The sequence below is a fragment of the Polypterus senegalus genome, chromosome 6 (genome assembly GCF_016835505.1).
Source record: "Polypterus senegalus isolate Bchr_013 chromosome 6, ASM1683550v1, whole genome shotgun sequence".
NCBI lineage: Eukaryota > Metazoa > Chordata > Cladistia > Polypteriformes > Polypteridae > Polypterus > Polypterus senegalus.
In genome coordinates, this window is record NC_053159.1 from 122,491,092 (window position 1) to 122,507,494 (window position 16,403).

General features: G+C 40.7%; 1 protein-coding gene across 1 annotated transcript in view; it reads right to left on the minus strand.

Moving 5' to 3' along the window:
* Positions 1–16,403, minus strand: part of LOC120531521 (dynein beta chain, ciliary-like) — a 285,809-nt gene that overhangs the window by 223,564 nt on the left and 45,842 nt on the right. The window contains exon 15 of the mRNA XM_039756997.1: positions 12,953–13,111. Coding sequence (XP_039612931.1) covers positions 12,953–13,111 — 159 coding nt within the window. The remainder of the gene's footprint in view (positions 1–12,952; positions 13,112–16,403) is intronic.

Here is a 16,403-nt window from a genome sequence, read left to right on the forward strand (position 1 = left end):
AACCAATGTACATACTTATTTCGGTGGTATGATGCCACTGTCGACCGCCATATTGAACTTTTCAACTGTCTTTGTTACTTATGGGCCCATCTTCAAGAAATTTGGTACACGGGTTCCCAATGCTAACTGAATCCTACTTACGTACATATATACATCCATAGCCTGCAGCTCGGTCACCGTGTGAGGCGGCGTTGGGTCCCCCATCCCAACGCCTCCCACATTGTTGGCTGCCTGCCTATATAAGACCATCCGTCACTCCGGTCTCTACATTCCCTTTCTTGCTTCGCCACGGGATTCACGTCTCCCTGCTGATAACTACAGCCTTTTTATTTAATCCACGGCTTCTCCGCTGTTTTATTGCTCGTTTATTATGATTATAGTTATGGTGTAGGTATTTTAGACTTACTTTACATTGTTCAGGTACCCATTTTCTTTATCGTTCCAACCGTACCCCCATTAACATGTCTATCTAGGTGATCACCATCAATCAAAGAACTGTCACTTACTGAGTGGTTTCCATGCCCGGAGATGGCACCTACCTTTTCCATTCTCTTTGTAACATATTGCACGGCTATATTAGGCTCACTCTTGATATCCGGAGGAACATTGTGTTTTATGTATTGAATGACTGGCTGCCGCTGAATTGTTTGGTTGTCGCTTTCAAGTGTACCGAAATGGCCAAATATTTTACACCTTTCGACAACCGCCAATGCCTCTTAAACATCTTAGATTCACAAGTGACGATTTCAGTAGTGGACACTTTGATGTTTAAACTCTCAAAAGCTGGATGTGAAGTTATCGATGAAACCAGTCGTATGCTTACAACTCTTGACAGATGCCGAATGTCTCTTCAACACAAGTCCTACAAATACTGTCGTAATTGAAACAAACCATGAAACTCAAACCGATTATGACAGCAGCAATCCAAGCTGTGAGATTTGAAACAAGATTACTTTTCACATGGCCAACTGTACGTTGCATGCTCAAGAGTAAGCTCAGCGCACAGCTTGGTCATATTACAACCGGTGGGCCGAACTGACAATGTGGTATACAAAGAGATCCTTAAATAATTATTGGTATATTTTCCCTCAGTTTAAAAAGGTTTAATTTTCTTCTTAATAAAAATTTTAAGGCAGTACTTCGCCACTGCGAAGCGCGGGGATTTTGCTAGTTATTATTATTTTCAAAATCACATACAGAAAGAAAGGGCTAGACCTTAGCTAATACCCTGAGCTGACCGAAACAGGCTTTAACAATGGAGTTAATTTGTTTATCAAATTTGTGGGCATTTTCTCCTCTTCGTTTTTCATACTGAAGTCAGTTGTGGACAAGCTGGTAAAGGCATGCATTTCTCTCTTCTGGATACTTCAACTTCTGCCCTAATTTCAAAAACATGCATGTTACAATCTTAACTGGACCAGTGGGCATTTGCATGTGTGTGCCCTGCAATGGACTGCTTTGCCATACAATGTTGATTCAAGCGCTGCAATCCTGTTCATGAAAGCAGGATTAAAAATATATTGCTGAATGTTTTGACTAGTACATTATCACACATGTGTGATTAAAGGACCTGAATAACAGTAATTCCATGTCTGACCAGAGGGTGGCGAGGTGCACTAATTGTCTCTCTCAATCCCTTACAGACCATTCTCAGGAAATCCTCCCTGGTTCCGGTGCCGCCGAAGAAGTCACATTTTAAGTTCCGCCGGTGACAATGATGTCACTTCCAGTTCTGGCCCCGATGACATCACTTCCTCCACTTGTCTTTAAAAGCCACCATCTTAAGGCAACAATTCAGTTTTGTTTTTTACTCACACGTGTAAAGAACTCTTGACAATTTACCTCTTTGCAGCCAGGATATAATATACGGGTGGCGGCCCCAAACCTTTTCATGTCTTGCTTTTTGTGACAGCATTCAGATTTGCTTCATGGGTAGTGGGGAGAACATAAAGGAACATTCTGGTAACGTATGCAACCAGGAAAAGCAGTGTGCAGTGCTAAAATATGTTGGCTGAAAGCAGATGAAGTGTTAAAGTCTATCTGGACAGCATGGTGAAAGTATTATGCTTGAGTAAATCATGTAGACTGGCAAGTACAAATATGACCAAACACAAGTCACTGAGCAAAAATAAAGAGGGGATCTTTCAAGATGGAAGGACATAAGAAATATGCGGCTTACCAAATGCCAGGAAAAAGTAATTTTAAGCATTAAAAACATGTATTTTTTGGACCATTTATGATGAAATTTGCATTTGTTAGTTTCAGTTGTGACCAATACTTAACAACTACAGTCATACAGATTTAGTGGAATGATCTTAAAACACCAATATATGAACACTTCATGAGAAGGAAAAAAAAGTAATCAGTGGAACCACATGTTTGCTAATGTGTAATACCCATCCATTTCCTGCACCTGCTTTATCTATTACAGAATAGCATGGAAATAGATCCTGTGCCCTCAGCATTAGGCACCAGGCAGGAAGCAGGATTCCTAGATGGAACAGTCATGTTTGCCATTATAAAATCATCCATTAAACTTACATGCATGTCTTTGGGATATGGGAGGAAATCGGATTAACTTGAGAATTTGTGCAATCACTCAGAAAATTGCAAGCTCCACACAGCTGAAAACGATCCCTGTGAGCAGCAGCAGTAAACACTTTCCACCATGATGCCAGCAATGATCAAAAGCGCAGTTTTAGATTCTTTCAAGATGTGTTAATTGATTTAATCATAATTAATTTAAAAAGTATGTGCTGAGGACCGACATCTGGAGCTACTTCGGTCAACTATACAAACATTGGTTTTTACCAAGAATGGGCCACAGATTGCTACATACTGCCTGAGGAACAATTACTGCTTTTACTGCTCCCAGGACACAACCCATGATTTGCTGTCTTGCAATTCCAAACAGCTGGTTAAAATAAATGTTCAGGAGCTCCATGTATACTCCTGCATAATCTGTGAAGAGCAGGGCCCAAGGACTGGGTTGATTTGTCCTTTGTTGACAGAAGCCCTCATATGGCATGCAAATGCCTGCTTAGTGATAAGAAAGAGACGCAGTAACACAGCTCTCCTCTGTTTCTCTTTCAGCAACATGGACAGACAGAGAAAAAGAAAGAAATACTCATTCTAATCACTTCCTCTGCCTTCTCTGTACTACACTCAAATATCTAATTAAATTATAGCTCCACCATAATTTCTCAGATTGCTTCTCCGGAAAATGGAATGTGAGTTAATTGCTGTTGATTTCTTCTTCCACAGAAGTCTATTTCATGAAGGTGTTAGCATTCATTTAATGAAGACAGGATGCCAGCGTGTCCCAATTTGTCATGGAACAGCCCTGAAAATCTCCACTGCAATGTTAGCATTCATTATTATTCAAAGCATGACCTGTAACTTCATGTTCAATAACTAATTAATCAGTGAAACTATTTTCTTACTTGTTTGCATGTGTACTGTTGCTTTGTTTGACTCATATAATCAAGTCAATTTTGTTTGTGAGCATCAAAGGCTTGTTTCAGGTCTTGAGCTATTAGGCTTAGCTTATTAATTAGCCAGGCAGACTTAACAACACCTTCAAGGCAGTTACTGGTGTGAACTTTGAACCTGTCTGTGTAATGAAGCATAAGGGGCAAGAAAGACGCAGGCAACAGAGTATAAGGTCGGTGTGACCGTGGTCAGGACATAAAAATAAAGGAGCTCCTTAATACCAAATCAAACTGAATTCTGAAATGTAAACCTTTTTGACATGCAATACAGATCATCTTCATATTTACGCTATACTTTACCACACCATTAAATGCAACAATAACAAAAGATAATACAGATACTCTCAAAGCCACTTAATGAAAGTATCAGGTGCAAGGCAGAAATCAGCTCTGAATACTGCAAAAGGCCATTGCAAAGCCCACGTAACCATACACCTATAATTTACTGTACAACTGTCAATTAACCTACAATCTTACTACTGCTACTACTGCTGGGTAACATTCGTTTCTTTGGGGAATACAGAAACACAGAGAACATGCAAACTTCCCACAGACATAAAAAAAGAGGCATCAGGTATTGATTTGTAATGCAGCAGCTCCAATAAGCTCTGCGTAACAGGATATAAACCTATCTAACAGTCTGTGAGAAAAGCGCTATATAAATCTCAAGAATTATTATTCTATTTATTATTACAGCAACTGCACTTTTGATTAAAATCTACATTTACTTTTAAATTCTCAATGTTTCTAAAAACAGTGCTAGTTAATGGCATGCTAAAGTACTAATGGGCCTCTAGCCTTTATCTCATTTTATAATAACACAACCATGTTTAGACCTGGATGGATGCAAGACTAAAGTTCATCTTGAGGTGCAGAACAACAATCCCCTTCTGTATATGAGCCGGTGAAGCCTGTCCTGAGATGTACAACAACATTTTCCAACATGTGTGGCGGGGCCAGTCAGAGATGGCATGGAGTTTTAAACTTGTACCTGAACGCAGGTTCTTTGGTGGATCTACTTATTTAATTGTGTATTGGTGTTAGTAGAAAATTCAGTTCATTCTCATTGATTTCATGGGATCCATTTCTCCACCCATCCACAGTTTATGGCATTCTTAGTCCATTACAAGATTAGTGTCAACCAGTACCTAATTACTCAACACTAAAAAAATTACAAGATATATCTGATTGGTACTCATTGGTATGTTAAATTACAAACATCTAGGATGTCAAAACCCTTTTTTTTCTTTTTAGGATGTAAGGAAAGTTAAGAAAATCAGCATCAAAAAGTATTTTGAACATTTCCATAACAAGGAAATAAGTAAGCAGTGCCGGTGCTAGGTTACTTTGCACCCTTGGCCAAGCTTATTAGTGCACCAACCGGCTGTTTGGGAACTAACCAAAGTTATGATCTGAGCCCTAGGTGAATGCAGAAATATTCATGTTGACCATGGAAGTCAAGGACAACTGTTATTTTGCAGCATTCCTTTAATAATGCACATTCTGCATCAGAATCCACTCGCTACAGAAGTGTGGCTCAAGGTATATGATTAAATGAGTTGCAACCAGGAGGCAGCAGTCGTATTGCACAATATAACCAGGAAAACAAATAATGGAGTATGGGGTCATTGGCAGCTACCTACACTCTACATGTGTGTGTTTCAAGACGCAGAAGTAGAAAGAGATCAGTAGCTACCAGAAGATGTTGTGATGTGATGTTGCGTCCCTGAGACTTTATAGCATAGATCCTTACCTTGAATATGGCTCTGTTCTGTGCCTGAAAGGAAACCTCACGGAGGATTAAATAAATCAGGGAAGGAATGAAGATTGTAAAAGCAGGGAGGAAAGGTGATCATATAATGAAAATAAGGCAACATCTGAAAATGAAAGTTACAAACAATTGGCAGTTTAAAGGAAGACAGTCAGCATCTTCCTTATTATGGTTTCCTAACATCTTCTGGTCCATGTAGGATTGCTATGTACTTTATTATGTTATGAATTTAATATTTTGTTACTTCTCTGTTGCTTTTTTTTGTAGTTCTGTCAGCAATTAATAATTCGTTACAAAACAATGACATATGCTTTCTTTAACGTTCATATGCTTAAGCACAATCAAGTCTCCTCTGCCACACAAGTCACTAAGCAGTGATTCTGGATTTAAAAAAGGGAGAAGCTATATATATTATAAAAATAACAGATATAATAAAGAACAATGTGAACCCACTCAGAAATAAATGATCTATCATAAATTATTCAGTCTGAAGTTGTCCTGAAACTATTAAAGCTGTTTAACGTTGGAGGCAAAATTTAAAAAGGAAACTGGCCAAAGTCTTTTAATCATTTATTTACCATCAACATTTAGGGAAGGATGCAGCAACTGCAGAAGTTTAAACCACGATAAGCTATTCATACCATATGTGACTACTTCTTAATGTCTTGCTTCATTTACCCTTATACAACCATAAACATGCTAGGTTATGAAAATCAAAGTGAAAGAAACAGATAAATTCAAGTTGCATTTGCTTACTGTAAGCTGGCCTCAGTGCATCTAATCTGTTTCTGTGGGCTGCTTTGATATTTAGCAGCTAATGTTAGAATTGTACTTCGAAGAACATTTATTTCTTTCATTGTAAAACAAATGACTCAGTGACATATAGACCTGCAGCCAAGTCTAGTCAATATGATCAATGGCTAACACTGAAGCTACGGGCACTTTGTTCTTTTCCCACACATTTTATTACACTGAGTTAAGTGGTGCACTAGACTAACATAAAGTACAATGTGTCATAGATATGCTGCGTACAAGCTCACCTAAAAGCCTGCCTTGTAACACTGACCAAAGATGCAAAATCAGACACAAACAAAACACACATGCTGCCTTACTGAGCCCAGAATGGGCCTTTCTCCAAATGGGCTAAACTTGTCAAATTGTCAGGACTAGGACATGCAGGTGGGGTGCCGGTTGTGGTGGCCATATGGTAGTGTTGGGGGTTCCCTGAATGTAGACTGTGAGAGATGGCCGGCAGCTTATTCCGTTCCATACATCCACACCGCTAGATGGAGTCCTCCCTGCAACATGGAGGTGCCCCAAATTCCCGCAGGGCATCATGGACAATGGAATTCAGCTTCACAGCCCTGCTGGATACCATGGGAGCTGCCAGGGGACGCTGCAGGGAGACATGTAGATTGTTTCCATTATAACCCAGTAGTACTCCCAAGTCATGGGGATGGAAGGACAGAAGTACTTCCGGGCTGAAGGAAAATATAAATCTTCATCTGACCCGGAAGTGCTATTGAATCACGTGGACTGAAGGACAGGACCGCTTCCAGGTCAAGGACTATATAAAAGATTGTGGGAAACCCAGCAAGCTGAGCCGGAGTTGGGAGGAAGTGTGACAGAGCTGCTGGGTGGAGAGGATGATTTATTGTGTTTATTGTATTGATTATTTGCGATTTACTGTGTACAGTAATCCCTCCTCGATCGCGGGGGTTGCGTTCCAGAACCCCCCGCGATAGATGAAAATCCGCAAAGTAGAAACCATATGTTTGTATAGTTATTTTTATATATTTTAAGCCCTTATAAACTCTCCCACCCTGTTAACATTATTAGAGCCCTCTAGACATGAAATAACACCCTTTAGTCAAAAGTTTAAATTGTGCTCCATGACAAGACAGAGATGACAGTTCTTTCTCACAATTAAAAGAATGCAAATATATCTTCTTCTCTTCAGGAGCAGAGAATTTCAGAGAGAGAGAGAGAGAGCGCTAGCAAAGAAAAGCAGACAATCAAAAAATCAATACGTGTGCTTTTAAGTTTGCCGAAGCACCGCAATAAAGCGACATTTTTTAGAGGAGCGTCAGTATCTTCTAAACAAACAGCCTCTGTGCAAACAGCCCCTCTGCTCACATCTCCTCCGTCAGGCGTAGAGAACTTCAGAGAGAGAGAGCGAGATTAAAGCAAACAATCAAAAAATCAATAAGTGTGCTTTTGGAAGCATTGCGATAAAGCAGCATTTCTTAGTGGTGCCTCCATATCCACTAGGCAAACAGCTTCTGTGCAAACAGCACCTCTGCTCACAGCCCCTCCGTCAGGCGCAGAGAATGTCAGAGAGGGTGAGATAGAGGCAGAGACAAGCAAACAATCAAACAATCAAGCTCCGTGCGGGATGCATATCTTATAGCACTGAGGAGTTTTAGTTAATATGTACTACATGCTCTGATTGGGTAGCTTCTAAGCCATCCGCCAATAGCGTCCCTTGTATGAAATCAACTGGGCAAACAAACTGAGGAAGCATGTACCATAAAGTAAAAGACCCATTGTCCGCAGAAATCCGCGAACCAGCGAAAAATCCGTGATATATAATTAGACATGCTTACATTTAAAATCCACGATGGAGTGAAGCCGCGAAAGTCGAAGCGCGATATAGCGAGGGATTACTGTATTGTGGAGATGCTTTGTGCACATTATTGGAGAAATTAAAATTATTTCTTGTACTTGTACCTGGTGTCTGGACGTGTTGTCTGCGGGTTACACTGGGCAACAGCGACCCCTAGTGTCACAAGATATAAATTACAAAGAAAATATCCAAAAAAATACCAGAGTGTTTTGTAAAGCTGTGGCCTCAAAACACAATGTTGCATTAACAAGTGTCTCAGATTGTGAAAGTGAAGACTACAGTATTAAACCTTTTGTGTAGTTTTTTAACATACATGATGACATATATTAAATTATTTGTTCATTCAATCCCAATTGTCATTGCCTAAGGTGCTGAAATACAGTGTAAAAGACAAAAATTACACAAAACAAAAAAATATATTAGCACTCTATTAAACCAGACTAAATCTGGCTACTGAACTTTGACAATGGAAACTATCATAGATTTGTTAAAAAATGTCAAGGTCTCCTTAGAGACTTGCTTTGTATTTTAGGTTAAAGATTTGTGTGTTCAAATGTGACTGGGATTGTACAGTGTGTCAAGACTGCCAATGCATTGGGTTCAGTTAATAGGTCACACGTCTGGCTTTAGTATATTTGGTCTGAAATGAGATTGTGGTTTAACTGGGAGTTTTATACACCTGGTTCAGAGGTACAGTATATGGTTTAGGTGCCATTTTTACAATTGGTCCTGTAGGACAAAGCAGGCATTTCCTGTTTTTGTAGGATAATATTGCATACAACTCCTTCTCTGTTAAATGGGGTCATTTGAAAAAGATGCAGAAAGCCAGCCACAATCCTCCATCTGCAGACCAGAAGGACATTAAACTGAGTTGTTGACCTATTCTGCAGCTGTACCACTGCCCAAAAATTTCTCGGCTTGCTTTTTGAATTTCATCTGATAACCAGAGCTGGTAAACAAAGATAAGACAACATGTCTGAAGACCAAATGGATATCTGAAAGGAAATTCATCCCAATTTTTAAATGCAACCTGAACTCTTGCTTCCTGACATGGACTCACTCGTACACCTAAAAGCAGGCCTATAAATTGAACTGGACATCTTCCATTAACAATTAGAAGCAAGCACCTCTTCACACTCATTGGAGCCAGCAAGTTCACCCATACACTCCATGGAGCCAGCAGACTCAGTCACACATCTTTTTTTGGAACTGTCTGGAAGGTACTATTATTCGAGTTCTGGGATCTGCACACAGTGAAATGCAAGTGGACATGGTGAGGGTATCACAAGCTCTCAGATACACTCTTTCATGTTTCAGTTCTGTACTAGAAACTGAACTTCAAGAAGGTAATCTCAGCACCTAAGCTCTTAGTTCAGAAGCAGTCACGTGTTATCCTATAAAGCTGCAGAAGACACGGCAAAGAGCCTAATACCTAAGGCAAGGTGAGTGAGACAACACCCTAACACAGATGAAAGACCAGAAAGCAAAGAGAACAATTGAATTACACAACTAGTTCTTTGCTTAAACCCAGAACCCACACAGCATCAGACATTATCCTTAAAAGCCTGATATCATAAAACTGCTTTATCTGCGACAACATAAATTAGAGCTCTAAGTAGCTACACTAGTAAACAAACAGCTAAAGAGCTGATTTCTCACATCTAATTGTTACTGTGTATCAAGCTCAGCATTAACTGTTTCAGGTAAGCTTTTACAAACTTTTACCATTTGGAGACAAGAGAAACTTGAGTCTCACCTTAACTGCGTAGCTTTAACTCACCTACAACTGGCCATTAAAGGGAGCTGATGACCAGAGAAATGCTACACGAAAAAGCATGAAAAAATCAAGAAACATCAGGAACCCTCTAAACAAAGTAAGATCTGCCTCCTGTGTTTGTTTTTCTTGTATCTTTTCTTTAATGTCATATAAGCAGTATCTATAATCCAAGTGATTATCAGTAAATTATAGTGCTCTGTGTGTTAAACGGAGTGTGGTTCGGTTACCGTAATTTATGTAAGGTAAGGTAAATAAACTGTCAGCCTTACTAAAATATCTCATTAACTATTAGCATTGCCAAATGCAAACCAAAATTAAGTTCATTCTATTAGTCTTCAACACAGGGCACAGGCAAATTACCTAAGTGTCTCAGGACAGGTTTGAATTGGCAGTTCAATGTTTAATACGTATTCACTAGGCCACAAACCAGAATACATATACACTATATTTAAATTGACTCATTAGCTAGTTTATTTTTCAAGTGATGTTTCTCAAATGACTTTAAATTCATTTCTTAAACATATTTCAGTAACACAAACTTATATTTTTCACTCTTTCTACTCAGAATGACACTGCAATAATTGCTGAATTTTATTTATCTTCTATGCATCTAACCTGGGCTTCTGCCCTCAAGAACTGTACACTTATTTCTTACTATCTTGATTTCTGAAAGACTTGGGATTTTTTGCTGCCTTCCTGTGACATCATGTTGCATTCTTACGAGTGTCTGTGTTTTGTGAGTCTCACTTCAGGTGTTGCTTAGAGGATTTCCCTCATGATCTCATTGGTGCGACCGGTTAAAGGGTCACCAGGACTCTTTCTCATCCACGTTTGGATCAAATCAATGTTAGATGAGCGAATGTCTACGTGTTTTTCTTAGTTTTTTTGACTCAACTCCTGTCTGTTTGGATCAAATCAACATTTGATATGCAAATTTCTACGTGTTTTCCTTTGCATTTTTTGGACTCAACATCTGTCTAATGACATAAAATTTTTGTTTAGCATTTTCTGGTTTGTTTGAAAGATTATTTGTATTTCCTCTAGTATTGACCCTCACACATTTTTTGACTGTACTTCATCTCCGGGCCCCCCTTAATAAAAATTTTCCTCTGACTTCTGCTGAGTCAGAACAGGCAACAAGAAAGCCAAATATAAGTACATGATTTATGTGTTAAATTAGAACACACAAGGCACTGATGAACAAAATGAAAAAACAGTATCAAATAAACATACAACACAAAGATCCTGCACCCACTCTGGACTTGACCATACTCGTGTTGATCCTGTCTGTTAGATGGGGTGACTTGCCTATTTTCCCACCTCAAAAGTACAAACATACAATATTTATAAATGGACAATCTTCATCCTACCAGTTAAGCCTTTCCCTTTATTATCTCTGGAGGTTTTGGGTTCAAAGTGGCCTAAACACTATCCTAAGTCACATCCAGGAAACCTTCAGAATGACGTCTGGTGCCCTTACTTTGGCCAAATACACTCCAGGATAGAGATCTCTGTGTCTGGTGCCTCTGCAAAACTAAGCTTTCAGTTACCTAGTACTGTAATGACCATATCACCTAGGTGACCCTACCACTGTTATGTATTAACATGTGTTTTAAAGTTCTTTATTTTAATTATTATTTTTCATATTCTTATGTATTTTTTGTGTTGATTGTATAGCTTTGTACTGTTCCTTTAAATGTTCTGAAATTTCCTGTGCCTTGAGGCAGGCCAGCAGAGTTGGGATTAAGCCCACTGGGGTGAGGTCTTTTCCAGACAGGTAAGTGACTCCTGGCTTGGCCACTGTTGCCTTTTGTGGAGTATTTGGAGGCCTCATATCAATTTTTTAATTATATAATGACCACTACTTGATCACATATCTAGGTCTCCTTCTTGGTCCTTGCTAGGCTATAAACCTGTACCACATAACCCCTTCCTAACTGTAAACTCCTTGTCCAACCATTTATTATTTTAAAGATATACATAAATATTAATACATTTAGGTGTGTGAAAGAAAATTCACCTAATTGCTTCAAATTTAACTAATCACCAATTTCTAAGCTTATTTTATAGATCCATATTACATGAGAATCCTACTTCTGTCAGAATTACCACAACACAAAGTATAAAGAACCTTTTTCTGAATGCAAATGCAGAATATCTCCCTGAACATATTCTGCTGGATCTTGTAGCTGCTTTCTACATTACTGATCATAGAAACATCAAAATAATGAACTGTACATTGGTCTTGACTTGCATCCGTTTCCGACATCATTGCCAATTATACAAAGTGCTACTTCACATGCTACCAATGCTCCACCAATGGTTTTGATTCAATTTCAAAAAGCACATATCGTAGCAGTCCATCTTAGTTATTTAGACAGCAATTTAAATGTTTAACTTTATCTTGTTTGTCTTAGCCATTGATAAAAATTTGATTTCTTGACTGCTCCTTTCCTTCAATTTTGTTTGACTCCGTAAACTTTCTTAATGTTGTGCACCATTCTTAGAAGTCCGGTGGGGTGACACCAATTAAGGTTAGAATTTTGTGCATTCCCTAAAATACAAGCTTTGAAGCTTTCCAAGAAGATTACATAAATCTTTCTATTCCCTAACTGTCCATCTGTATTTGTTCTCCTTCTTTATTAGTCTTAGTAGTGTTTCCAAGGTTTTTCTCTTCAGAAGCCACATAAGTTTCACCATTATCTAATGTCATACACATATGCTGGTAACACTCATTTCTACGGGAAGATACTTGCACTGCCTACTCTAGTGTGACTAGCTGTTTCTCCAACAGGAGTGTACAGTTACTTCTAAGGAGATCTCATTACAATTCAAGATGCTGACTTCCTTCATCCTGAACATCACATTCTCTTCTTTACTGTATGCCCAGCTCTGTAGACACCCTTGACAAAGGCTTACAATTGGACTGAAATCTACTGTATCCAGTACCATTAACATCTACTTCAGCTAAATAGCCAATTTGCACTGTAACTCTTAGTTACAGTGTCTTTGTTTCCTTCGCTCTGGATAAATACAGCTATCTTAGATCCACATTCTTCTACCAAAAAGCATTGATCAATGAACATACAGACCAGCGGCACAACTACGTCACATGTGTACACTGCACGTTCATACCTGAATGTTATCATAGATGAACATGCATGGCTAAATGCCAAATTTCAGGGACAGCCATTACCCCATCAACCATCTTAAGCTCCTTCTTTGCATTCTTTCTTCCTAGGAGCCAATTATTCTTGTACAAAACTCAGTCTAGGAGCACTACCTACCCTGGACATGGTTAATCGATGGTAGGATACTGCATTCTGCAACCACCTCAAAAGGCTACCGGCAGCAGAATTTCCTCCAGCTTTGTGCTCCATGTTCTCTGCGGTATAACACTCTTTCTGCAGCTGGGTTTCCAGGGCCGTCAGGGTAGTTTCTGGGAGCTGAAAACATAATGAATGCATTGTCTTGTCATAAACATGTTTGTAATATAATAAAAATACACATGGGCAAGACTTTACAAATTTTAAAAATATTAAGTCTGGGTTTCACTTAACCCCATACTCCATAGCCTAGGCTATGGGCATGCTGTTTAAAGTAGGCAAGAAGAAACCTGGAAGTGAAGAATTAATTTGTTCAAGAAAGTACAGAGCCATTCATTTATTTCTCCATTTTGTGAAACTGCATGCATTCAGATGAGGAGATGACATCATTGGACAAGTCACAAAATAACCTTGGACAGAGCACCAAGTACATTCATGTATGTAACCTCCATTGACTTGTGCCAGGCTAATAAAGCATCTTAAAAGCAGATCTTTTGAGATTTTGAAACAGTCCAAAAACCAAAAAAAAAAAAAAAATATCATGGGAAAAATATGAAAAATACACAGAGAAAAACATTTGTAGGCAGTCATAGTACCTGGAAAGTGAGGTAGTAGACAAATGTTCAGTATGGTATTAGCTAACTAAGTGACAAATGTACTTGCAGCAAAAACCAAAGATCCCAAGGCTTTTAGTTTGTGACCCTTGGAGCTCACATACACATCCCAAAATAGACCAAAACCTGCCAAAAACCAAAGCCTTATCAAAAACAAAGCTTGTATTATACAATAATAATAATAATAACAAGGGAGAATGCAAAAGTATCAATTAAACAGAAATCACACCCCATCTGCTCACAGCTCCTAATACATATTTCAGATTTGTACAATATCTGATGGTTTCATCTGGTCCAATTAGTTTGTTTATTGGGATAGCAACAGACACAGTTGCCTTGAATGATCTGAGCCATTGAGATTCATCCTGTGGTCTGTCTTTTCAATCTTGAACAGAAATGGAGCATTGAGGTATTTTTTTATATGAGTTATCTGAACTAACGACTTATAATTTTTGTTTAGCATTTTCTGGTTTGTTTGAAAGATTATTTTTATTCCCTCTAGTATTGACCCTCACACATTTTTTGACCGTACTTCATCACCTGGCCCCCTTAATAAAAATTTTCCTCTGACTTCTGCTGAGTCAGAACATGCAACAAGAAAGCCAACTATAAGTACATGATTTATGTGTTAAATTAGAACACTCAAGGCACTGATGAACAAAATGAGAAAAAAGTACCAAATAAACATACAACACAAAAATCCTGCACCCTCTCTGGACTTGACCATATTCGTGTTGATCCTGTCTGTTAGATGGGGTGACTTACCTATTTGCACATCTCAAAAAGTACAAACATACAATATTTATAAATGGGCAATCTTCCACCTACCAGATAAGCCTTTCTCTTTACTGTAAATTATCTCTGGAGTCTCTGGAGGTTTTGGGTTTAAAGCGGCCTAAACCATATCCTAGGTCACATCCAGGAAGCCTTTAGAGTGACATCTGGGGTCACAGGTACCCTTATTTTGGCCAAAGACACTCCAGGATACTCCACAACAAAAAGTATAAATAATCTTTTTCTGAATGCAAATGCTCCTTCTTGAACCGTCACCTTATCGTGGTGGAGGAGTTTGCGTGTCCCAGTGATCCTAGGAGCTCTGGTGTCCGGGGCTTTATACCCCTGGTAGGACCACCCAAGGCAAACTGGTCCTAGGTGAGGGATGAGACAAAGAGCAGTTCAACAAATCTCCAATGATGAACCAAAACTTTGGACGACGTTTTCCCTTGCCCGGACGTGGGTCACCGGGGCCACCCTCTGGAGCCAGGCCTGGAGGTGGGGCTCGATGGCGGCGCCTGGTGGCGAGCCTGCACCCATGGGGCTCGGCGGGCACAGCCGAAGAGGTAGCGTGGTTCCTCCTTCCCATGGGCTCACCACCTATGGGAGGGGCCAAGGAGGTTGGGTGCAGTGTGAGTTGGGTGGTGGCGGGCGGGACCTTGGCGGTCTGATCCTCAGCTACAGAAACTGGCTCTTGGAACGTGGAATGCCACCTCTCTGAAGGGGAAGGAGCCTGAGCTAGTGCGTAAGGTAGAGAGGTGCTAGATATAGTCGGACTCACCTCGACGCACAGCTTGGACTCTGGAACCAATCTCCTTGAGAGGGGCTAGACTCTCTACCACTCTGGATTTGCCCCGGTGAGAGGCGCCGAGCAGGTGTGGGCATACTTATTGCCCCCACTTGGAGCCTGTGCATTGGGGTTTACCCCGGTGGACGAGAGGGTGGCCTACCTCCGCCTTCGGGTGGGGGGAAGGGTCCTGACTGTTTTTGTGCGTATGCCAACAGCAGTTTGGAGTATCCACCCTTTTGGAGTCTCTGGAGGGGTGCTAGAGGGCATACCTTCTGGGATTCCCTCGTTTGCTGGGAGACTTCAATGCTCACGTGGGCAATGACAGTGAGACCTGGAAGGGCGTGATTGGGAGGAATGGCCCCCCCGATCTGAACCCGAGCGGTGTTTGTTATTGGACTTCTGTGCTCGTCACGGATTGTCCATAACGAACACCATGTTCAAGCATAAGGGTGTTCATATGTGCACTTGGCACCAGGTCACCCTAGGCCTCAGTTCGATGATCGACTTTGTGGTCGTGTCATCGGACTTGCGGCCACATGTCTTGGACACTTGGGTGAAGAAAGAGGCGGAGCTGTCAACTGATCACCACCTGGTGGTGAGTTGGCTTCGATGGTGGGGGAGGATGCCAGGCATGCTAGGCCCAAATGTGTTGTGAGGGTCTGCTGGGAACGGCTGGCAGAGTCCTCTGTCAGAAGCAGCTTCAACTCCCACCTCCAGCAGAGCATTGACCACGTCCCAAGGAAGTTGGGGGACACTGAGTCCGAATGGGCAATGTTCCGTGCCTCTATTGTTGAGGCGGCTGACCGGAGCTGTGGCCATAAGGTGGTTGGTGCCTGTCGTGGCGGCAATCCCTGACCCGTTGGTGGACACCGGCGGTGAGGGATGCCGTCAAGCTGAAGAAGGAGTCCTATAGGACCTTTTTTCCTGTGGGTCTCTGGAGGCAGCTGATAGGTACCGGCATGCCAAGTGGAATGCGGCTTCGGTGGTTGCTGAGTTTGGGGAGGCCATGGAGAATGACTTTCAGACGGCTTCGAGGAGATTCTGGTCCACTGTCTGGCGTCTCAGAAGGGAAGCAGTGCAGTGTCAACACTGCATATGGTGGGGATGGTGCGCTACTGACCTTGTCTCGAGACGTTGTGGGTCGGTGGGGGGAGTACTTCGAAGACCTCCTTAATCCCACTAACATGCTTTCCAATGAGGAAGCAGAGCCTGGGGACCTGGTGGGCTCTCCCAT